This window comes from Phascolarctos cinereus, unplaced genomic scaffold (genome assembly GCF_003287225.1).
Source record: "Phascolarctos cinereus isolate Bilbo 61053 unplaced genomic scaffold, phaCin_HiC Scaffold_8;HRSCAF=390, whole genome shotgun sequence".
Lineage (NCBI taxonomy): Eukaryota > Metazoa > Chordata > Mammalia > Diprotodontia > Phascolarctidae > Phascolarctos > Phascolarctos cinereus.
In genome coordinates, this window is record NW_027556291.1 from 46,649,722 (window position 1) to 46,674,080 (window position 24,359).

Consider the following 24,359-nt stretch of genomic DNA (forward strand, 5'->3'; position numbering starts at 1 on the left):
AATGAGTACAACCTTCCTGGTCTTGTTTTGCAGATGAGGAGACTGAGGCAGAGACACAAGGGTCACAGCTAGTGAGTGTCTAAGGTAGGACTTGAGCTGAATCAGCTCCAGGTCTTGCATCTTCTCCACCACCTGCTTCCTATTATGAGATTTGTAACCTCTGTGCTTTTAAGGAGAGCTGGGTGGCAACCTTTGGCAGCAGAGGAATGTGTGAGATGCTGAAGTTCCCAGGTTACCAAACCACTTGATGGAGATACCTAAAGTGTACCTGGACATTTGGGATGGGGAAGGAACACACGGGTTTTTGTAGGTGCCTGGCTCGTGACCAGTGTTCTTGTCAGTATGCTACACCACCATCTTGAAGGGTAGACACTGGACATCTCTAGGAGTGGAGGGGGGGAAGCGGGAAGGTGAAAAAGGCTTCTAGAGACAAATGTTGCAGACTGTAATTATGCTGGCAGCCTGTGTGAATGACGTTTAGCCACAAACCTGAGAACAGACATTGGAAACAGAGACTATATAGTTTCTATCCACATGCTTTATTGAAGTCTAAACCTGCCATACCCCTCCCCAAGCCAGCTTTCACTAAAATCCCCAGGATTAGGTTGAAGGGTAGGTCCAACTAGGCCAAGTCCTGGCTGTTCATGACACTGTGGAAAGCCAGGCAGAGTCTGGTGCTAGGGGATGGCTCTCCTCTGGAGGCTTCTGGTGCATTGTGTGCAGTGGTGGTGGTCTGGGGTCTTCCCTGATGAGCGTTCCCTCTGTGGATGCTTTTTCAAACCTGAACCAGGATGCCCCCCCCTTACAGCTTCGAGTTCAATGCCCTATTTGCTTGGAGTGTCCCGTGTGAGTCCCTGAATCCTTTGCCTCTAGGCCTGCTCTGGTTAAGGAGACCCCAGAAACAAGGAGACATCTCTATCCTGAGAGAGTCACCTCTTCCTCTCTCCCATTAACTCCCAGGTCAGAGAGAGGGGGCTGCCTGGAGGCTTGATCTTATTTTAGGGCAAAAAAAGGAAGAGAGAGCAAATTCCTAAACCCTGCAGATTGGGAGGTTAAAGCATCCTGCCTTGCAAGGAAAAAAGAGGGAGCAGAGGGCCTTTGCGTGTGCGTTCTCTCTTATACACATGCCTCTCAGCCTTCAGGAGTGGCCAAGAAAGCAGAAAAGAACGGCGTTAGAAGAAATCGGGGTGGGTCTTTTCAGCAAGCCAAGAGCCAGAAACTGCATTTCCAGGGAACAAGGATAAATTAGGGTAGGCTTTAGAGCTGGATCAGAGATCACCTAATCCAGTCCCTTCTTTTGACAGAGGAGAATATAGAGGAATGACTTGCCCTCGGTCATTGCAAGTTGGTGGCACATACGCCTGACTCCAGATCCCAGGCCACTGGGCTCTGAATGGCCGGCTGCTCTAAGGCACTGCGACCATGGAGGCCAGGATGGGGATGGAGGGGGAGGGGTCAGGGAGGCAGCTCCCCACAGAGCGGGCTTCAGCTGTTAGCCGCCGGCCAGCCCAGGGGCCGTTCGGCTGCGCCAGTCTTCTCCATCGGTACAAGAGCTGAGTCCCTTTCGCACAGGGTCCCGGGAACCTGGTCCCGGAGCAGGAGCTCGGGGCCGCGCAGGCTCCCTCTGAGCCGAGGGCAACTGCCCCGGCTGGCGTGAGCGTGGCCCCAGGGCAGGCCCTCAGGGCGCCGGCCCCGCCCCCTGGCCCCGCCCCCGCCTCCAGAGATAGGGCGCGTAGCTGCTCATCCGCGGCTGCTAGTTCGCCTTCGTCCCGCCCACTTTCCGAGCCCTCGAAGCAGCCCGAGTCTCGGGGAATGTCGGCCTTGGAGTCCAAAGTGTGCTCCGGCGCCGGCTCCAGGTTCGTCTGGGGGCCTTCTTCCGCCTCGCTGCCGGCTGCGAGGGGGGTGAGGAGGGAGAATCTGTGAGGTCCTGGGCCCTTCTCCCTCTCCCCCTTCTCTGCTCCCCAGTCACCCATCCCAGGGCCCGGGACCCAGATCTCTCAGAACAAAGAGTGCCAGAAGTGGGAGAGACCTCAGAACATGGAATAAAACCCGTCAGAATTCAAATCCGGCCTCAGACACTTGACACTTACTAGCTGTGTGACCCTGGGCAAGTCACTTAACCCTGATTGCCTCACCAAAAAGCAAAAAAAAAAAAACTGTCAGAAAAACGTCAAAAACCTTGGGAATGAAAAAGTCAGAGCTGGAAGGGATCTTAGAACATAGAATAAAGAATGTCAGCCCTGGAAAGGGGTCTGAGGAGGATCCCAGTGAAGCCCCCACTGTGTACAAGCCCCACAATCTGAATCCTCTTCCTTCTGACGGCAAGCTAGTTTCAGAGCCTATCGGCCAGCCCCGCCCCCCCCCCCCCAAACTTACTGTCATAATCTAACAGTAGTTCTGCAGCAGTGAGCAGCTTGGCTCGGTGCTGGGGATCCACAATATTCAGCTCATTCAGATGGGTTTCCCGAAGCTCTTTAAAGTCTTCCAGGGTCTGATAGCCATTGAGTAACAAGGTAGATGCATGTTCCTAGCAGGGAGAAATAGCAGGCTTGCTTTCAGCTTTTCCCTAGCCTGAAAGCAGCTCTCTCTCCGGACTAGCCATGTGACCTTGGGCAAGTCACTTCCCTTCCTCTTGGCCTCCCTGTTCTATATACTGCAAGGGATGGTCTAGAAGACCTCTGAGGTCCCTTCCACTTCTCAGTCTAGGACCCTCCCTGATCCCGTTGTCACTTTCTCCTTCTGGGCCAGAGGTTGGTCACCCAGTTCCAAGCATTGGACATTTTACATAGTCATTTGTGTTTCTGAAAATGTAGTTGTGCATTGAATTTTGGTCAGTCAAGTTGGACAGTATCATCAGTGTCAAATATGCCTTGAAATACACTGAGGGAATTTGTCATGTGAAGGAGCCTCGTGGTGAATCCTTTGGTAAGTGAAGAATCAAGCCTTAATTGCCCTGTTTAGGAGTGGCCCAGGCTGGTGAGGGGACTGCAGATTGTATGGGGTGAAGCAGATGAAGGAATTGAGAATGTTGAACCTGGAGAAGAGAATACTCAGAGAGGGGCATGAGAGCTGTCTTCAAAGGTTCAGACGGTTGTCATGTGGAAAAGGCATTAGATGTGTTCTGCCAAAGGGCAGAGCTTTGACTAATGGGCTGAAGTTGCTAAGACTCACATTTAGGAGAGATGAAAGGAAAAACTCCCTGATCCCTAGAGCTGTCCCAGAGCAGACTGGGCTGTCTTGGGCAGGAGGGAATCGCCCTTCCCCGGAGGTATTCCAGCCACTTGTTATGTCTATTGTTCAGGTTCTGGTTGGAGTGGGCGGTCCTTAAGGTCCCTTCCAGTTCTGCTTCCCTTGGGGCCTTTTGGGGAGCAGGGCCAGCCTGTTCCCAGCACCCTTCTCCCCACCCCCACTCTTTGATCACTGACCTCCAGGCCAATGCGCTCCAGCAGCTCGTGTAGGGTCTTGGGTTTCGGCCTCTTGCCCTTGCTTGGACGTTGGCGGCCTCTCCGGGCAGGCCCCACAGCCTCCTCAGGCAGCACATCCACATAGATGAACTTGAAGGAGCCCAGTCTGCCATTAAGCAGCCCAAGCCATGTGCCCACAGGTGGCTTCTCAACAATCTGGATGACATCCCCCTTCTGGGAGGTTGGGGAGAGGGGGGTGTGGGAGGGGCGGTCCACCTGGGGGAGAACCTCTCACCACCCAGGCCCCTCTGAGCTACATGCCCAGTTTTGTTCCCATTCATTGTCCCATCTCGTCCCTTGATGGCCTTAGGAGTCACAAGACATAGGTTCTGGTCCTGATTCTACTACATAAGACCTTGGACAAGCCCCTTCCCCTCTCTGTGCTTCTGTTTCCTCAGCTGCCCTATCTATCTAAGGCTGTTGTTATTCCTTCTGCCCTCCTCCCCCACCCAGACCTCTTTCCCAAGGCCCTTCTCTCCTCCTCCCCAAGAGGGTCCATGGGGGTACCCTCACCTGGAGTTTCAGCGAGTCCCTGTCGTAGGGGCTGGGAGTGAAGTCGGTGTGGACCCGGGCCCTGCCACAGAAGGGGCCTGTGTACATCGGGGCCATCAGCTCCTCCACCCTCAGGCTGGTCTGCCCGCAGCCCACAGTGCCAGGGCCTGGGCTGCCCAGCTCGCTGCCTGCAGGGGGATGGACAATGGTGGGGGGGAGGGCTTTACCTTTGTCCCTGGCTCAGCCTGGCTCCTAACGCAGACTTTTGTTAGGGTTCAGGGGGAGAAAGTGCCCTAGAGACGTTAAATAGAAAACCCCCTTTTGGGGGGGAGGCAAGCCCCATTTTAAAAGGGGAGGTCCACACTCATTAAATGCCTTCTTTCTGACTGATGGGCGGGAAGATGCCAGGGAACTGTAGGGAATCTCCTCTTTCCTGGATGAAGGTAGTGGGAAGAAGTGTGATACAAATGGCTTTCTGAAGCCTCTTTCCCTTATAAGGATGACTGTCCTGCTTCTCCTCCCACTCCTGGGGAGGAGGGACATGTAACACAGAAGAAACCCTCCCCCTCCCCCTCCCCTCCCCCTCTCTCACTTTTCCCCAGACTCCATCCCCTGCCCACTCCATGCATCCACCATTACTCACTAGTGGATGTTTGGCGGCTGAGGGCTGGGTGGCTGTCATCATCCTGGTCAGTAAAAGCCACAGGCATGTTCTCTGAAGCCAAGCCCTCCAGGAGGCAGTCTGGTGAGGTTGGGGAGGCCAACCCTTCCTCCAGAGTATCCCCCTGAGGGTGAATCAGGAGAGGAACCAGCTTTAGAATGGGGACATTCCAATCCTAGCTCAGCAGGTTATGCGTTGGGTGACATTGGGCAAATCACTCCCCTTCTCTGGGGAGGAGGGTGAAGCTGGCTAATAAGGGCTGACATTTCTGTAATGCTGTAAGATTGACACAGCACCTGCCTTTTCAAAGCTATGAGGTCAGCTGGACAGGTGCTACTGACCCACATTGTAGTCTTAATCTGGGGCCTTATCATGGTGGGAAGGTATTATCATCATCATAGAAAGAGACCTCCAAGTCATCTAGTCTCAACTCTTTATTTTACAGGTGAGGAAACTGAAGCCTTAAGAAGATAAAAGATTTGCCCAAGGCTACACTAAGGAGCAGTCCGGATTTGAACCCACATCCTTGGGCTTCAAATCCTGGGCTCTTTCAATTGCATGGCATTGCCCTCCAGTTCCTAGGATCATAGATTTAGAAAAAGGAAAGGACCTTCAAGGTCATCCAGTCCAACCCTCTTATTTTACCAATGAAGAAACTGAGGCCTAGGGAGTTTAAGTGACTTTTACAGGGTCACACAGCTAGTAAAAGTGTCAACCTTAGGTTTTCCTGACTCCAAGCACAATAACATAATGCTTCTCTATCTATGAGTTTCAGGGCAGTATGACATAGTAGAAATAAAGGACCATTCTTGGAGTCCAGAACATCTAGGTTCAAGGTCTGCTTCTGAACTAGCTGTATGACTTTGGACAAGTCACTTAACATCTCTGTGCCCCAGGCTACTACTCTGTTGGTGGAAGGAGTTGTCATACCAGAAGCTCTCTTTACTTTTGAAATTACAGATCAAGATTCCTCTCCTTTCCCCCCCCAAAAAAAACCCCTCTAATACCCTGAGTTCAGTAAAACCCTTTCCTTGCTTAAGGCAGGTAGTACAAAGATTGCTATTCCCTTTTCAGAGAGGCAAAAAAGGAAGGTTTAAAGAGATTACCTGATTAGCCAGTCTCCTGAGTCCTTTATAGCTCTAACCTTGGATGAGTCTTTGTAATTATTAGAGGGGAGATGGTCACATAATTTAAAGTGACTCCCCTAGTTCACCAGCTCTTTGTCCCCATACGTATGCTTCCTGTCCTAACTCCTAGGCAAGGCCAGCTCCAGAAAGAAGTTTACTATTGACTCGGCTGGCCCTCCATCCCCAAGCCCTCTCCTCTGCCTCCCCACAGTCCTAGGGTAATAGGATTTAGAACTGGAATGGAGCTGAGAGCCCACCTAGTCCAAGTCTGTCATCTTACAGAGGAGGAAACTGAGGCCCAGAGAAGGGAAATGACTTGTCCAGGGTCACACGGGTTGGAAGAGGCAGAGCTGGGCCTGGTATCCAGTGCTCTTTTCTCCACGTGTCTTTGGGCAGAATGATCTTTCATTTGCCTTTGGTGTAGGTGCTGGCCCATTTACTCTGCCTATGCCGTGAGCTGGCCCTGCTTTCCCTTCCAGCTCTAAATCTCTTGTCCTCCACCCTCCCTTTTGGCCTCAGGCCTCACCATCCCCTCTGACAGGGCCTTCACCATCGTCTTGCCCATCTTCCGGTTCATGGTGCGGGAAATCACTGCCCTCCACTTCTTTCCCAGCTTCTTTGCACTCCTCCCAGCATCCTCCATGGTGGAGCTTCCTGTGTCATCCTCTGGGATCTAGGAGGAGAAAGGATAGAGCTGTTGAGGCCCAGGGCCTCTGGAGTCCTTTCTAGCCCTGTCTTCTATGGCCCACTTTGCTTCTCTCCATCTCTACCAGATGACATTCTATTCCTCCTTCAAGGCTGAGCTCAAGCCCCATCTTGGGAAGGTGGGCCCCCTGGCCAGAAGGGCTATTTTCCCTTCTTGGAACCCCCACAGCCCTTGGCCTTTGCTTCCCATCCCATTTTCACATAGTGCATGTGCTCCAGTGACACAGGCCTTGTCTCTTATTAGACTGGGAGCTCCCAGAAAGCACGACTAGGAGCAGGTTTTCTTTTAATCTCTCCCACAGCAAATCCCAGCACATAGCAGGTACTCAATGTATGTGTGGAAGAAACACTAAGGTCATTTTCTGTCCTCCTTCTGACATCACCCTTGGTGGTAATACCATTTACCTTGTCTCTCATATTCTCAACCTTGGGGTTGTTTCTGACCCTCCCTTCCCTCTCTCAGAATTTCCCAGCAGCACCACATGCTGTCTCCAATGTGCCCCCTGTTGACTATTTCCAAGGCTACCTCTCTCACCCACCTGGGCCAGTTTCCTAATGAGTCTTTACACCTTTCCTTTCTCCCCTCTCAAATCAGTACTTCATATCCCTTCCCAAACTTATCTTCCTTTGTCATTTTAATCATGCAGTCATGTTATTCCTCTGTTCAGAAATCTTCAGCAGCCCCCTATTACCTAAGATCTTCCCCAATCTGATGCTACCCTGCTCTTCTAGACCTTTAACATTATGCCCCAATTTGCACCCTACTCCCTGGCCAAACTAGATGACTCACTCCCCCTCCCTCTCCCTCCCATCCCCATCCCCAACCTCCATCATCTCGTGCTCTTAGACTGCCTTGTTTTGGCTCAACTGTTCCTTATGCCTGAAACATCTCTCCTTTCCCTTTTCTTCTGGTGAATTCCTAGCCAGCCTTTCAAGCCAGCTGCAATGTCACATCCTCCAGGATCCCTTGTCAACGCCAACCTCCCCAGCGAAGCTTTATGCATGGTTTGGTCCTCTGGTCTTACTCTGCAATGATGTGTATGACAGCTAGCTATGTTGGGGCTCATCCCCTCTTGTGGGTTCCAGGAAGGCGGGAACCCTGTCTTATGTAAGCTTTGTGTCTCTCCTAGTACCTGGTGCTACCAGACCCTGCATACATCAGGCGCCTGGTAAATGTTTGTTGAAACATTCACAAGTGTGGATGGAAAGAAGGAAGGAAGGAGGCTGGCGGGAAGGACTTGTGGAAATATCAAAAAGAGTCAGGTGAGCAAGCTTAATAGGAAGTAGGGTGGACGTAGGATTATGGGAGCAGAGATGTAGAGTTGGGTGGGATCTCAGAGGCCATCTAGACATGGGAACCTGCTGTACCCATGTCCTCTCCTCTCTGGAAGGCATTTGGCTGATTCTGTAAACAAAAAAGGGTGGAAAGCTTCCAGGATTGAAACTTCTGTTGCTTGTTTAGGAAGGGTTTGAGGAGTGAGGCAAAGGGTATTAAAAAGTGGAATGTAAACCTGGCAAGGGCAGGGATTGTTTCATTTTTGTCTTTGTATTCTGGTGACTGGCACATAAGAGAGGAATTCACCCTGTGATGTCACTGATATAGGGAACTTCCAGAGGACAAAATTCTCTCTTCCAATATAGGTCGCCACTTTCTCTGCAACTTATAATGTTTAGAGAATTGCATAAAGCACTGGGAAGTTAAGTGACTTGTTCAGAATCACCCAGTAAAGTGTCTAAGGCAGAATTTGAACCCAGGTCTTCTTGGCTCCCGGGTCAGCGTTGGTCTATTCCAGACACAGAACACGTGATTAATAAATGCTCGTGCCATAAAAGTATTAGTAGAAGACACCTTGCCTATGTTAGATGTGGAGAGCAATCCTGGGGTCTTGTTAGCCTCAGCAGGGCCCGTCCCCTCTCCCCTCAGCTCCGTACTCACATTGTCCTCAAGATTAAATTCCTTTTCGCTCACTACTGGAGAGCTGGGCTTCGACTTGGCAAAATCCTTGAAACTGCTGGATCTTTGTAGGGAGAGCTGGAAGAAGCAAAGGAGACAAAGTCATCAGTCCATTCCAGCTTCCATGGGGCAGTAAGAAGGTCATCAGGTCATCTCTGTAGCCAGGCAGCTCAGTATGGAGAGCTGAGCCCTAATGAAGCCATGGGCCTGATTCTCCTGCAGGCTAGAGGGCTCCATTGTGCCCCTCAGGCTCAGACTTGAGTCTGTAAAATGTTTACATATATTATCTCCCTGGATCCTCATGACAACCCTGGGAGAAAGGGTCTTGCTTCTGAACACATGTTGGCTGTGTGTCCCTAGTCAAGTCACTTAACCTCTCAGAGCTCTAAGTCACTCTTCTACTGGTAGAGAAGGAACTGTCCCTGCATCAGTAGAAAAAGTTTCCTTCCCTGGGAGTTCCCTGTGCAAGTAAAATCACAGGTCTAATTCCTATCCTTATCCTTTAAACTCCTTCCTAATCTGGCTCCAAAGTGTATTTCCAGATCTTTCCCATTAGAATGTAAGCTTCTTGCAGGCAGTGACTGTTTTTGCCTTTCTTTATATCCCCAGCACTTAGAACAGGACCTGGCACACAGTAAGTGCTTAATCATTGCTTGTTGACCTAATCTACCTCTCTCCCCTTCATACACTCTACATTTCTATATTTCCAACCACTCTGGCCCATTTGCTATTCCCTATATGTACCATTCATTCCATTTCCTTTTTCCCAGCTGTTGCCTAGGCCTGGAATATTCTCCCTCCTAACCTCTGCCTCTTGGAACCTCTTGGGATATTTTTAAGAGTCAGCTCAAGTGCTGACCCCTCTAAGAGGCCTCTCTGGAACCCTTCCCTCTCCCAAGCACTTCATAGTTTTACATATTTTGTACTTACTCATCTGCTTACATGTTCTTTCTTCCCAAGAGAAAATAAGCTCCTTGAGGGCAGGGCCTGTTTCTCTTTTTTTTTCTTTTTCCTTTTTTAGTTAATTGGGGTTAAGTGACTTGCCCAGGGTCACACAGCTAGTAAAAGTGTCAAGTGTTTGGTCTGAGGACAAATTTGAACTGAGGTCCTCCTGACTTCAGGGCCAGTGTTCTATCCACTGTGCCACCTAGCGGCCCATTTTGACTTTGCATCCTCAGCTCATAAGCTTTGTTTTTTAAAGAAATGTTTGTTGGATCGAATTGAATTAACCAAAGAACATTGAGTATGTTACCATTAAAGTTGTAACTCTCTGGCTACCGTCAATATTAGCTAGGTAATCTTAGCTTTGGCCAGCTCAGTCAACTCGGGAAAATTTGTTAATGTTATGCTACCGGAAGAATAACCGCAGAAGGTTTGTTCATGGAGGTGGTACCCACAGGTTTGAAATGCTTATAGCTGCCAGTCAGAGAATCCTAGACCCTCAGGACTAGAGAGTAAGAGGCCCAGAGAAGGCAAGACAGTTGCCCAAGCACACTCAGCCATTAAGCAGCAGAGCTGGGACTGGAATCCATGTTCTCTAACTTTAAGCCCAGTATTCTTTGTGTTGCCTCCTACTTCCTCTCTGGTCCTCAGCAGGGCTAATTTCATGGTTGGAAGTTGATGGAGCCTGCCAGGGCTCAGGACTCGTCAGGATGCACGTACTCAATGCTTTGTTATTGTTGTTTTTGCTGTTTAGTCATGTCTGGCTCTACATGACTCCATGGACTTTGTTCAGGGGGTTTCCTTGGCAAAGATGCTGGAGTGGTTTGCCATTTCCTTCTCCTCCAGTGTGTCCCCATTTGACAGATGAGGAACTGAGGCAAATAGGGGTGAAGTGACTTGCTCAGAATCACACAGCTAGTAAGTGTCTGAGGCCGGATTTGAACTCAGATCTTACTGATTCCGGGCCTGGTGCTCCGTCTACTGTGCCACCTAGCTGCCCCTATTCAATGCCAGCAGGGCAAGACAAACTGACCTTAAGCTAAGCTGGGGAGAACACCTTGGAACTAGGGAAGGTTCAAGGCAAGGCCAATTAGGAACAGATGCTTGACACAAAGAGAGCTCTCATTTCTTTGGCAATTTGGGGTGTCCAAAGCCCTTCCTACCCAACAGCCCTGGGAGGCAGGTAGGGAGAGTCTTACTGTTCCCCCTTGACAGATAGGGAAACTGAGGTGCCAGTCTGCACTCAAATCAGAACTCATCCAAAGTCACAAACTGATTAAGTGTCAGAACCAGGATTCAAATCTAGAATCTATATACTATAGTGGGATGCATGTTTCTCATAAGCAGTTAAGACATGGAGCCAGGATCTGGGGATGGCAAGATCACCAGAGAGGACTCGATTCCAGACCGCAGAGGGGGACAGTGAAGAGCTGAGGCCCCTGCCCTTAGCCTGAGGAGGAAGCCTCATATCCTCATTAAGCTGCAGCCAGGGGACAGAGGAGGAAGGAGCTCACCCATCTTAGCCTGGCAGGCCCTACAGTCAGGGTTGTTATAACTTGTGACTGAGCATCCCACAAGAAGCCTGGTAGGCAGCCAGGAAGCAGGGGATCCTTTAGTCGTGTTGGAGGTCAAGGTTAGAAACCCAGCAAGCAGTAGCTTGTACTAACAAACCCAAGGTCCTACTGCCAAGGAAACTCTTAAGCTACTTGCTGGTCCACTGACCTGCAGGGATGACAGGAGGGCAGCACATTGCAAACCTTAAAGAGTTGTAGAAATGGGAGCTATTATTATGAAAGACAGCAATGATAATTATTATTGCAAACGAATGAGGCCCCTTACTGTTCCTTTTCTTTTCCCTACCTCCCTTCCACTTTCATGCCCTTCTCTTGAATTATTAGGATTCATTAGCTGCCTCAATGGCTTCCTCAGATTGTAGAATCCCAAAGTATTAGGAATGGAAGAGATCTCAGAGAACATCTAATCCCACTCCCTCATTTGGAGGGGAAGAAACTGAGGCCCAGAGCAGAGGAAGGGACTTGCCTGAGGTCACATAGCTAGTAGGTAGCAATGCTAGAAACTGAAGCCAGGTCTTTCTTCCCTAAGCTGTTCAATTCGAGTCAACAAGCATTTATTAAGCACTCCCTACAGGCGGCTAGGTAGTACTGCAGTGGGTAGAACGCTGGGGAGACCTCAGCTCAAATCTGGCCTTAGGCACTTACTGTGTGACCCTAGGCAAGTCACTTCATCTCTTTGCCTTAATTCACTGGAGAAGGAAATGGCAAACTGCTCTGGTATCTGCCAAGAAACCCCCATGGCCAATATTGGTGTGCTATAGTCCACAGGGACATGACTGAATAACAACAATATGAATGCTGCTGTCCTAGGTTCTGGGGAGTCAAAGACGAAAATGAAACAGCTCTGCCCTCAAGGAGCTTCTGTTCTACTGGTGGGAAACAACATGGACACTGAGAAGTCAATACAAAGTATATAGAAAAGAAACCCAAAGTTATCAGGGGGAGCACTAATGATCTAAAGTTGTTAAAGAATCTATAAGGTGGAGGTGAGGAGGCAGAGTATTTAAAGCATAGGGGATAACCTGGACAGAGTTGTGTAGAGACAGGGATGATGTGTGTATGTATGTGTATGTGTGTGTGTGTGCGTATGTGTGTGGAGAGGGGGATGTGTGTGTGGGGATGATGTATGTATGCATGTGTACATTATACGTGTATGTATGTAGGGAGGAGGGTGATGTATGTATGCGTGTGTGTGTGTCAAGGGAGAAGATGATGATGATGATGTGTGTGTGGGGGGGAGTGCGAGTCATCTGCCAAGGTAGGTCAGAGCCAGCTTATGAAAGACTTCAAAGCCAAGGGGAGGAGTTTGTATCTGTCCCTGGGGCCAAAGGAAGCCACTGAAATTTCTCCATCAGGGAGTGGCGCAGTCAGATCTGGGCTTGGGAATAGCACATTGGCAGCGGTTTGGAAGCTAGATTGCAGAAGGGAGAGATGAGATTCAGAGTAACCGCTTGGGAAGCTGTTGAAATAGTATAGGCAAGAGGTGATGAACACGTGAATGAGGGTGGCTGTGGTATGAGTGGAAGGAAGAAGAAAGACGGGCAAAGGTGGAGGTATAATTGAGAAGACTTGGCAATGAGTGCATGGGGGTGGAGTAGAGAGAGTGAGGAACTGGAGATGAGGCTCAGATTTCAAACCCAGCTGACTAGAAGGATGGTGAGGGGTGGAGCTTGGGCGGGGGGGGGGGAGAATAATGACTTCTGTTTTGGACATGTTGAGTTTGAAATGCCTAGGCTGGCTAGGTGGTGAAGTGGACAGAGTGCTAGGCCTGAATTCAGAAAGACCTGAGTTCAAATCCAGCCTCAGACACTTCCTAGTTGTGTGGTCCTGGGTAAGTCATTTAATCTAATGGGTATAATAACAGTACCTACCTCCCACAGTTGCTGTGGAGATCAAAGGAGACAATATTTGTAAAGCATTCAGCACAGTACCAGGCACATAGGAGGAGCTATATAAATGCTTGTTCCCTTCCCTTCCCCCATGGGACATCCAAGTGGAGATGTCTAGCAGGCAGGTAGAGATTCAAGACTGTTCAGAAGTGAGGCTGGGCTTCATAGATCTGGGAGGCCTCTTCATTGAGCTGACTGCATTAAAAGCTTGGGAGCTGATGAGATCATTAGGAGACTGGAGCTGTAGAGTACACCCACGTGATGATGATCCAGCAAAGGGGACAGATAGTTAAGAGGAAAACCAGGTGAGAACAGTGCCATAAATACCCAGAGAGGAGGGAAATCGAGGAATAAGGGCTGACCAAGAGCGTCAAGGCTGCAGAGAGGTCATCAAGAAGGTTGACGACTGAGAATAGGCTAGGGAAAAGAGGGAAAGAAAGGGGGGTCTAAATGGCTGGAGTCCAGGGTGGGGGAAGCTCCCTGAGGAGGGCCTAAGCTGCCTGAATGGAAGACTTACTATTTATAGGTAGATATGGCCTAGTGTGGTTTCCTCCGTCTCCCTCTCCCCTCCCTGAGCCCTGTCCAGCAGTGCTGAGAACATACCAAGCAGGCTAGAGAGATGGCAGGGAGCCAGGAGTGGCCTTTGTTGGGCGACTGGTAACCTCACCTCCCAGCTTAGGCCTCTAATCATTTCCCTTTCCCTCCACCTCTTCCTGTCATTAATCTACTGTCTCTTGGGGCTTTGGGGTCCATGGCAGGATTCAGGGGAGGGGGACAGAGAGAGACTGGTTCCCAGACTGAGGCACCCATGAGGTAGGCCAAGCACCAGGGTGAGGGTGGCAGATGGGCACCCCACCCACCCTCCATAAGAGGTGGGGCTTGGTCCCCATCTCTCCAAGGTTGGGGCGTCTCCAGAGAAGGGCCTTGGTCTCTTGCCTCTAACTCTTTCCAAGTCAGGGAGACAAAGATACCAGCATGCCCTTGGCCCTATGGACTCTCTGACCTAGGACTCTGGCTCAGCCAATTTGAATGAGGCCAAGGAAACCCTCCATGAGATTAACTTAATCATAACAAAATAGCCAGAATTTATATAGCACTTTAAGGTTTGTAAAGTACTTTACAAATATGATCTCTTTTGAGCTGCACAACAAGCCTGGTCTCTTATTATTACTATTTCTCAGATGAGGAAACTGAGGCAGAAAGAGGTTAGGTGACTTGCCTAGGCATCACACAACTAGTAAATATCTATGATATATATATATCAGTTCTTCCTAACTCCAGGAGGAGAGAAAAGGTCATCAGATCTAGCTATTAAAAAACTCTCGGTGATAGTAGTATCAGTCAGCTGGTGAGATGGGAATGGAGATTGAAAGGGGCTTTCTGAATTCTCCTCCCTGTTGCTGGTTTGAGTCTATGAGCATTGCCTGTGGGCTAAACTTGCCAGCCAGTCTTCTACCCTGCCCCCCCCACCCCAACTTCTGAAGTCCTCCTGAAAAATCTCCTCTCCTTCATTCTTTCTCCAGCCTCCTCCTTCTCATCCCAAAGCACTGAGTGCTTCCCTCTCTATGCTCAGTGCCTTTCAAATCATGGTCAGTTTCATAAAAAAGGCCAGAATTCAACCCCCTTATTCGGTAACTAAGGAGGAATGAAACTAAGAAAGGAGAAGGGACTTCCCCAAGGTGACAACATCAGTAAGTGGCAGAGCTGGGCTGGACTGGCCTTCTGGTTGTTCTTGCCCCACTTGGTCCTGACTCTGCATGGATCCCTAGGCCCCCTGTCCTCCTCTCTGCCAATCCATGTCCTGTTACTTCTTCAGGACCCTCTTTAAGTGGTTTCAAATCCTCCTCTTCTAGGACGCCTCGACTTCACTTCTGCGCCTCTAACTGCCATTGGTGTCGGGCTCCTCAATCCACTCATGCTCACGTGTACTGATTGGGCTTTTGCTGCCTTTTAAACATTCCTGACTCTCATAGGGTCAAAGGATCAATGGATCAATCAATGAGCATTTAAGTACTCACTGCATGCCTACAACTTTGCAAAGCTCTGGAGACGTAAAGTAAGAGGGACTATGTATACATGCATACATAGAAGTACATATTGTATATGCATATTATACATATGTACACACACATATTTATATATATATACATATATATACATATATATGTGTGTGTGTGTATATATATTATATATATATATGTATACACACACACACACACACATACACACTACATATATATGTATATATAAACTAGGTCCATCCAAGATACATGGCGAGTAGATGGAAGGTAACCTGAAATGGAAGCTGGGGGGACCAGAACAGGCCTTCTGAAGGAAGCTAGGTATTCTGGGAGATGGAAGTGAGGAGGAAGAGCATTCCAGGCATAGGTGACAGCCAGTGCAAGCATGGGAGATGGAATGGAGGCCAATATGGTTGGAGTATGTGGAGGGGAGTGATGTGTAAGAAGATGGGAAAGGAAGGGGATGAGTTGAAAGGAGCTTTGAATGATAAACAAAAGAGTTAATATTTGATCCTAGAGGTAATAGGGAGCTATTTGGGAGTATTGAGTAGGGAGGTGACATGGTCAGATCAGTGTTTTAGGAAGATCACCTTAGTAACCATAGAGGATGGATTGGAGCTGTGGAGAAACTCATTAGGAGAATGCTGAAATAATTGAGGAGATGAGGGCCTGTGTGAATGGAATGGTACTGTGGAAATAGAAGGCAAGCCTTGGCACCTGGTTGGTTATGGGGAGTGAGGGGAGGGAGAGTATTCCTTGACCCATCCACTCTGAGCAGTGGTCCCATCTTGTCTTTGATTTTCCTGGTTGCCCCTAAAATCACCCTGAAAGCCCCTTTCTCACCGCACCCTTTTTTATTGTCCTGAGCTTCACTGGCCAGCCTCAGGTGATTCTGACCTTCGGTATTCCCGCCACACCCTTATAGGACAGTGCCATGTTTTTGTCTAGCCTATGCTACCTGCCCTTGACAACCATCTTCTTCATGTGCTGAGTTGATTGCCGAGTTCTCTCTGCATACACACAGATCTCTTCAGATCCTTACTGTATTTGAGGAAGATGGATGTGATTTCTTGCCATACGGGTAGAGGGCTAGCTTCGAGGTTGGGAAGATTGGTTCTGACACATACTAACTGTGTGACTGGGGCAGGCTACTGCATCTCCTACTGCCCCAGGCTGCCTTCCTAAACTGATCTGCCTGGAGGGAGGGAGTTTCCATACTGAGAATTCCCCACCTTGATGAAATCCCAAATCAAGACAAACCACCACCAACAAAACTTTTCAGAACATGCCAAGCTTATCCTCCCAAGTGAACTCCCACCTTCCATTACCTTTGAGGGGAGGATGGTAGAGAAATAGGTCAACACTAGGTCTGAGGGGGCTAGGATCCCAGAAGATCAGGGGTGGGCTGGGCAAGAATCAGGAGCCAGTCTCAGCTTCTGAAGGGCCCCAGGAATGCCCAGGCTTCCCCTGCATGGTTCCACACCACAAGCACATACCCGTCTATCATTTTTCATTCTTCATTCTACCCTTGTCCTCATAGGGGAACAGGGGCCCAGAAATGGGCCTGGAAGCAGGGTCTCTGACCTCCTGGGCCCATCATGACATTTCTTTCTTGGGAGAGTTTTCTGGGTAGGAGTAGAGGAAGGAGGAGGGATGGTGGAAGCAAAGGGTCCTCTGGCCCCAGAGGCCCCAGCAGCCATGCCCCAGGTTGGAGGTGGGCTCTGATTGACTGGCTGATGTGGGCTCAGAACCCCGGAGGCTAAGGGAGGGAGCCAGGTATCCTCTGTGCTATAACAGAGAGAGCTCAGGTCTTGGCATCAGATGACCTCAATTTGAATGCCAGCTCTGTCACTTCCTAGCTGTGTCACCATGGCCATGTCACTTCCCTTCTCTTGCCTCTTTTTCCTCATCTATAAAATGAGAGAGTTGTTCTAAATGATCTCTAAGGCTCCGTGTAATGTTGTCGTTCTAAAGACTTGGACGTTCTGTTTCTATGATTTTTCTCCTTTCTATCATCTCTCCATTTTTCTGAGCCTCAGTTTTTTCATCCTTAAAATAGGGCTACTACACCTTACCTTGCCTGTCTGCCTTCCTGTCAGGCAGGGCTGGAGTGGGGATTCAAAGTACTAATCTGTATAAAGCAAACAATAGGAACTGGTGGGGAGGGCCTTGACCACCACCAGTTAGCTCTTTTCCACCCTGTGTCCTCTGGTTGGGGGTCAGGCCCAGGTGTGACTAAAGCAGTCTCAGCTTCTCCTCACCCCCAGGGAGCGAGCTAGGGGAAGTGGTGGCTTCAGAGGGAAAGGCAGCCAATGGCAGCTTTGCTGGGTCTAGCACCTGGGATGAGAATATAAAGTCCCCCTCCCCCCGCCCTCACCATCCGGTGTGGCAGAACCTCAGAGAAAGAAACGCTGTTCTATGACAAGTGTATAAGCCGGAAAACGTCAGCCACTCCTGTCCCGTCAATCTGAGGAACCCCCCCACCCCAGCCCTAACACACACTCACACTCACACCCACCCACACATATACATACATCCCAAGCAGGATTCACACTCCAGTGACCAGGAGCAGGTGCCCCCGGTTACCAGCACCGTCTCTCTACTGCCCCCACAATCCTAAGAAGCTTTCAATGAAAACTTCAATTTTCTCCCAGAATTGGATTGGCCTGAGAATCAAGTTGTGAAAGCATGGGATTCCAGGAGACTGACAAAGAATACGGGCATGGAAGCCTAGAATTTTAGGCTAAGATCAAAGAATAAAGTCAAGGAATCCCAGATTCCTATAACATAATCCTAGAGCCTAACCTTCAATCCTGAAGCTGGGCGACCTCAGGCCTGCCCCTTTCTTCTCTGGGCCTGTTTTCTACTCTATTTAATGGGAGAATTGGACTAGATGGTTTCTGAGGCCCCTTCTAATGTTGACATTCTATGATCTGAAGTCCCTTTCCCCCTCTCTAGGCCTCAGTTTCTTCTTGTAAAATGAGAGGGTTAGACTGGGTGATCCTTTCCTGTTCTGCCCATTCTGTGACCCAAAGTCTCTTCTACTGGACCTCAGTTTCCTTCTCTGTAAATTGAGGGGATTGAGTTAAGTGATCTCTGCAGGCTCTTTTTACTCTGAAACTTCTGTGGTTCTACAAATAGATCGTCTGGTCCAGGCTTCTGCCTTCAGGAAGATGAATGTCTGAGCTATTTAAGACAGAAGCTCATTTTCCTGACCTTCAAAATCCCTCCTCCTCCTCTTACCATATCACACATACACACATGTGCATGCACACATGAATACCTACCACACACACACATGCACACACTCATATTCCCACATCTCTCCCAACTCTCTTCAAATTTCATTTTCCATTCTTCTCAAGCTTGTCCCCATCAATCAATCAATAAGCATTTATAAGCACCAACTGTTTGCCAGGCACTGCTAAGCACTGGGCATACAAAGAAAGGGAACCCTCTCCCAAACCCAAGATCTCCTCATGTGATGGATCCTTAAGCGTCCTGGCATTCAGCATCCCATGGAATGTTCTAACACCTTCAATCCCTTATTTCTATATCTCTTTACCCCCCAGAAGGCTTGTCCTATCTTCAGGGAACCTGGGAGTTGAGATAGAACTGAGCCAAATGTACTGGAAGTGTGTGTGAGTGTGTGTGTGTGTGTGTGTGTGTGTGTGTGTGTGTGTGTGCGCGTGTGTGTGCGTGCTGGAGGCAAGTACTGGTGAGTGAGTACCCTTGGAGCATCATGGCATCTCCCAATGGAATGGGTTCCAAGTAGATGAGCTCAGACAGGAGGGGAGTGGGCATTGTTAGGAAAGGAATCTAGTCCCAGAGAGGTCAAGCTAAAGAAGACATTGTGGAAGCACCCAGGTGGTAGAAGTAAAGTCCTAGAGTCTAGTAACTAGACAAAGCCCTAAGATTCAAGGCTAGAAGGCTTCTAGAGCTCTCAATGTCCATTCTAGAATTCAGATATTTTTCTTGCAGGGCTCAGAAGTCTATTCTCGAACTCTGGAGTTCTTTTCTAAGGTTCTAATCATTGATTTCAGAATTCTGGGCTTTTTTTCTAGGGTTTTAGAACCCATTTAGTCTGGAATTCCAGATTCTCATTAAGGATTCTATGAATCTATCCCAGAATTCTAGGTTTCTTTTCTATGTTCTAGGAGTCAATCTGAGGCTTTGGAGGTTTTCTTCTAGGGTTTTAAGAGTCAGTTCCAGAATTCTAGGCTTTTCTTCTAGGGTTCTAAGTGTCTAAACCAGAACTGTAAGATTTTCTTTTAGGATTCTAATAGACCCTGGCCACCTGATTTCTTGACCCCAAGCACTGAATGCCCTGTGGCCCTTTCTACTCATCTGGGTCATTGGGAGCCATAGGCACAAGCAGTAGGATTGTTCCTCACCTTCTTCTTCTGGGTGGGCTCCTTCTCACTGGCGTTGGAGGGTTTACGGCGCAGCATGGTTTCCTGCCCTGACCAGGAGTCTGTCTCTTGTCCACCAGGTGCTCAGCCTTCACAGTCCTGCCCAGTGGGCACCAGCCCTCCGGATACTACGGGCTCTGGGTCTCAGACACCCAGCGGGCGGGTGGCAAGCAGGAAACTCAACCACGTGACCTGCTCTTACAGCAATCGCAGCCCCTAGGGAGGAAGGAAGTGCCTCTTCAGTCTCCAGAGACTCGACTGAAGTTAGTTTTGGGGTTGAATGAGCAAAGTCCCAGTCCTGCCTGGGCCTTCAGTCTCCAGCCCCCAAGCCTTTCCCTCTGCCTCCTAGGAAGTGGGCGGCCCCTTCAGCATCCTGAGGCCTTCCTTTATGGCCTACCATTCTTCATGGCCTATCATCCTTCATGGCCTACCATCCAAGGACCAGAAATTAGGAGGATATCAGTGCTCTTGGCCACCATCATGAGTTCCATGGCCCAGTTTACAAACTAGAGTCAACTCCTAGTTGTCTGCAAGTCTGGGGGATCTACCTCGTACTAAATCCTAGGTTGTCTGAATCCTGACTTTGCTGTTTCCTAGCTGTGAGACCTTGTACGAGTCCCTTCCCTTCCCTGGGCATCACATATAAAACAAAGGAAATGGACTACATGATCTCTAAGGTCCTTTTTACCTCTAACATTCTAAGATTCCCTTTACCTCCCATGATGGCACCAGGCTCCTTCCCCAGCCAATGCGGGCACAGACTCAGGGAAAGAGGAGCAGCGGTAATGCTAGTAGAAGCAGAGGCACATGGCAAAGCACACTGGAGACCAGAGCCTGGCTCTTAATTCTGCCACTTCCTCGCTGTGTGACCTTGGGCTAAATATTTCCCTTCTCTGAACCACATCTCACCTATAAAATAGGCATAATAATACTTGCATTGCTCACCCTACAGGCTTGTTCGGTAGTAAGGGCTTTATAAACCTTAAGGAGTTAGTTACAGAGATGAGAGCCCTTATTGTCTGTTAGACTGAAACTCCTTGAAGGCAAGGGCTATGTCTTGATTTAATTGGGTGTTTCCAGCATGCCTTTCTTGGGGGCTCTTTGGAAACACGTGCATTTAATTGAATGGGGTAGAAAGGAGTAGGCCTTGATGGAGGGGAGGAGAATGTGGGAGGCTTGGGAGGCTAGGTGTGTGTGGCCTGGCCTGAAGAATGGTGCCCTGGCTTTGCCATCTTGCCTGGCCCCAGTTCTGTGTACTGCATGCGGGATGTGTATGGCTTCCTGTTTGCTTAGCCCAGGCAGCAGCAGCAAAGCTCACAGGGAAACCACAGCCGCTTCAAAGAGGCCAGAGAGGGAGGCTACAGGGTTGGGGCCCAAACCGCCTTGGGAACAAAGGGGGAGAAACAAAGCACAGGGCCAGCCCCCGAAGGGGAGCTTACAGAGAAGCACTCAAGTCTACTAGCTTGGCCCATGCTTGCCATCCATTCCCCATTGGTGGTAATCCAGCCCTCCGTCCCTCCCTGGTGGGACGTTTGTCTTCAGTAGCCCTCCTCCACCCTCTCTGGACTCCCTGGACTCCCCTCTGGACTCTCTTGCTATCTCCTTTCCTCCCACCCCCCAATCTAGGTCCTTTCCACTGCCAATTCTTCTCTGTCTGGTCATTTTCTTTGCTTCTTTTCCATTTTCCTTTTCTCTTTATTCTGAATTCTACAAACGCCAAGTAAAATGAGCAGTTCACTATATATGTGAAGTTGTACATGAAAACTGCAAATTTTTATTTGTGTTAAATTGGCTTTTCTTTTTAGGTGTATACGGTATATAAGAAATCCAACATGTAACTTTCAAAGCTGACCTTCCTTCTGTTCTCTTCTAATTTTTTTGGGGGGGGGATAGAGACCCTATTCTTAACTCCCCCTCCCTCCAACTCTTTCCTCCCATTAAAAAAGAAAACAGGGCAAAAAAAACCCAAACCAAAACTCTTGCAACAAATACAGTCAGGAGAAACAAATATCCACATTGGCCACATCCAAAAATATATATCACATTCTGCATCTTGAGTTCATCGGCTCTCTCTCTGTCACAAGCCTCACCAGTCATTTTCACAGGGGTCTTCTAGAGACAGTGTGTCTCCCCTCTTTGTTATGTAAGCCCTTAGTGGTTTCACCAGGGGGAATCTCAGGGGGAAGGAATCTTTAGCTGATGGAGTTTCCTTGTTTCTCACTGTATGGGCAGTGTTCCTCAAATCACAAGCTGGGCACTACTGGTACTTATACAGTCACCCTACAGCTTTGTTGCCAATGCCCTGGGCAGAGCCCTGGCTTTGGCCCACTTACTCCACCAGGCAGGGTGAGTGGGATTTGGCCCCAGGATACTGCCCTTTAGAGACCTTAACAGTTTAACCCATGTCCTCCTTTGGCTCCATAGAAGACACTCTAGTTGCTAGGTCCTCTTCCCAATCAATTGCATTTGTCTTAATTACTTCTTGTGTTACTGTATGTACTTCCTGTATTCTTCAATGAGACATGGCATGGCGTAATGGGCTGAGAGCCAGCCTCCGAGTCAGGAAGACCTACGCGGCCCTATGACACTGACAGGTCATTGTACCCCCAGCCAATTTTCTAAGACCATCCATTGCAAAGTAATTGCCTAGCTGCATTGATGACGGAGTTTCTCACTTAGAGCTCCCCACACAGATTAGATCATCCAGCTGGTTAATTTTTTTTCCCTTAATTTTCACATCATGAATTGTTGTTGACTTGTTTCAATTGTGTCTGACTCTTCGTGACCCCATTTGGGGTTTTCTGGGCAAAGATATTGGAGTGGTTTACCATTTCCTTCTCCAGCTTATTTTACAGATGAAGAAACCGAGGCCAATAGGGTTAAGTGAGTTGTGTGGAGTCACACAGAGTCAGTGTCTGAGGCCAGATTTGAACTTGGGGAGATGAGTCTTCCTGACTCCAGGCCCGGTGCTCTATCCACTGCAGTGCCACCTAGATCCACCCCCTCCCCATCATGAATTATAAAGTTAATTTTAGGGCCTGTTTCATGCTGCTGCCCTGGGAACCAACACTATGAGTTAGGACTCTGGCCCCAGGTAGAGGAGTCTTAAGGAAAAAATGACTGGGATGATGGGTACAGGTGCTGATGGAAACAAAATGATCTCTGATGATTCCCCCCAAGTCCCAGCCCCTCCCCCCAAAAAAAACCCCGCAAAGGTGAAGCAGTTACGGAAAGTAACTCAGAGGGGGAAAGGATAGAGTCTAGGCCACAGATAAAAATCTGGTGAGGCTGCCTTAGGAAACCCAAGCTCCTCTGACTACAGATGTTCTTACCAATTTCACGTCAGTGGAGCAACAGCATAAGGGCTGGAGACATCAGAGAGGGGTATAGTGTTTACCTAGAGGCAGCCTTATTTGGCCTTCCAACAGCTCTTAGAGGCAGGTAGAGACAGGACACTGCAGTGGCAAGACGACTGCAGTTGGAATCAGAGAACCTGGATTTGAATCTTACCTCTGCTTCTTGCTAGCTGTGGGACCTCGGGCATCTCACTGCCCTCCTCAGGGTCTCAGTTTCCTCCTCTGTAAAATGAGAAGGTTCAACAAAATGACTTCTCAGGTTCTTTCCAACTCTAAATCATTCAATTATTAAGTGCTTACTGTATGTACCAAGTACCTACTTGGTACAGTACTAAACACTGGAGATACAAAGAAACAGCAAAAATAGTCCTCGCCTTCCAGGAGTTTACATTCTAATGGAATGTAAATTCTAATTCTAAAATTTGGTTATTATTCCTCATTTGACAGATGAGGAAACTGAGGCCAATCAAGGTTGAGAGACTTGTCCAAAGGCCCATGGGAAGTAGAAGCATTAGACAGGATTTGAACTCAGGTCACCTCATTCCAGATGCAGAGAGGCCTGGCAAGGTAGCAGTTTGTCTGAAGAAGATTGGGGGAGGGGAAGAAAGGGGGCTAGGGAGGTGGTGGGAGTCGATAATGGCTTTCAAGAAAACGAATGTAATATTTAGCTTCGGGAAGAGGGGCAGAACTTCTGGGTGTAAGCAGATGCCCTCAGCTCTGGCAGAACCCTTCTGGACTATTGTGCTGTCCTTTGGGTACCGCTGTTTAGGAAGGCTCTCTATAGGTTGGAGTGTTTAGAGAAAAGCAAAGAGAAATGTCCAGAGAAGGCTGAAGGGGCCAGAGATCCTGCCAAGGGGCGATCATTTGAAGGAACTGGGAACGTTTAGCCCAAGGGAGAGAAGCCCCAGGGGAGATGGGAAAGTTGTCTTCAGGCATTTGAGAGATAGTCACGTGAAAGGGGGCTTCAACTCATTTCTGCTTGGCTCCGGAGGGCACAGTTAGGAGACAGGAGTGGAAACTGCCAAAAGGCAGTCAGGCTGGATTTCAGGAAAACCTTGCTAATGCTTAGCACAGCTCCTGGCACATGGTCGGCACCATAGCAGAAGCTCTTGGTGATGGAAGCTGGCCCAGAGTGGAAGGGGCTGCGTGGGGAGGAGGTAGCTTCCCCATGCACGGCGGGTTTTGAAGCAGAGCTATCCAGCCTGACCACATGGAGGCTATGCTGTCTTGGTGCTCAGGTACTGGCCTCTCTCTCAGCCCTTAAGTGATTCTGTGTCACTCTCATGGAGCCATCCTACCTTTTCCTGCTTCTTTTCACTTGGGTTTGCTTCCCCAGGGCTGAGTGAAGGGCAGTAGCTGGGTCTGCCCCCGTGGCCAGGACTTCTTTGGGGCTCAGTGACCCCACCCCAGTCGGCTCAGGGTTCCTGTTTCACAGAGAAACGAGGAAGTGAGGAGACCTGGCCCCAGCACCAGGGGAGCCCCTCCCTCGCCCAGCTGCACCAGGCCAGGCCCCATTAGGGGAGGAAACAGTTGCCGTTACATTGTCTCCACTTCTGACTTGGTTTTTGGCACCGAGTGCCCGGCTCGTGATTTGAGGAAGTGCCCGATGAGTTGATGAAATTCCCGGGGCCCTGGTTAGTGGGGGAGGAGCAGCCAGCAGCTTTGGGATTTGCTTAGTCCCTCCCTACTCCCCCTCTGATGAACCTTCTTTGCCCTCCATCTCAGCCCTGGCACCAAATAATGACGGAACTGGAGGGCTCCT

The 24,359-nt window shown here is 49.2% G+C and overlaps 1 protein-coding gene across 2 annotated transcripts; it reads right to left on the minus strand.

Moving 5' to 3' along the window:
- Window positions 1–520: 520 nt before the first annotated feature.
- Window positions 521–24,013, minus strand: SASH3 (SAM and SH3 domain containing 3). 2 transcript variants are annotated; one of them, XM_020969829.2, is made up of 10 exons: window positions 23,896–24,013; window positions 22,752–22,819; window positions 19,224–19,457; window positions 8,386–8,481; window positions 6,271–6,417; window positions 4,600–4,741; window positions 3,978–4,144; window positions 3,426–3,638; window positions 2,377–2,527; window positions 521–1,891 (listed from the first exon to the last, which is right to left on the minus strand). In XM_020969829.2, exons 3-10 carry the CDS (start codon window positions 19,278–19,280, stop codon window positions 1,407–1,409), a joined length of 1,458 nt encoding a protein of 485 aa, XP_020825488.1. In that variant the 5' UTR covers window positions 19,281–19,457; window positions 22,752–22,819; window positions 23,896–24,013; the 3' UTR covers window positions 521–1,406. The 2 variants fall into 2 exon arrangements, with proteins under 2 accessions (XP_020825488.1, XP_078004003.1); XM_078147877.1 differs by lacking the exons at window positions 22,752–22,819; window positions 23,896–24,013 and having other exon boundaries at window positions 19,224–19,460.
- Window positions 24,014–24,359: the final 346 nt, after the last annotated feature.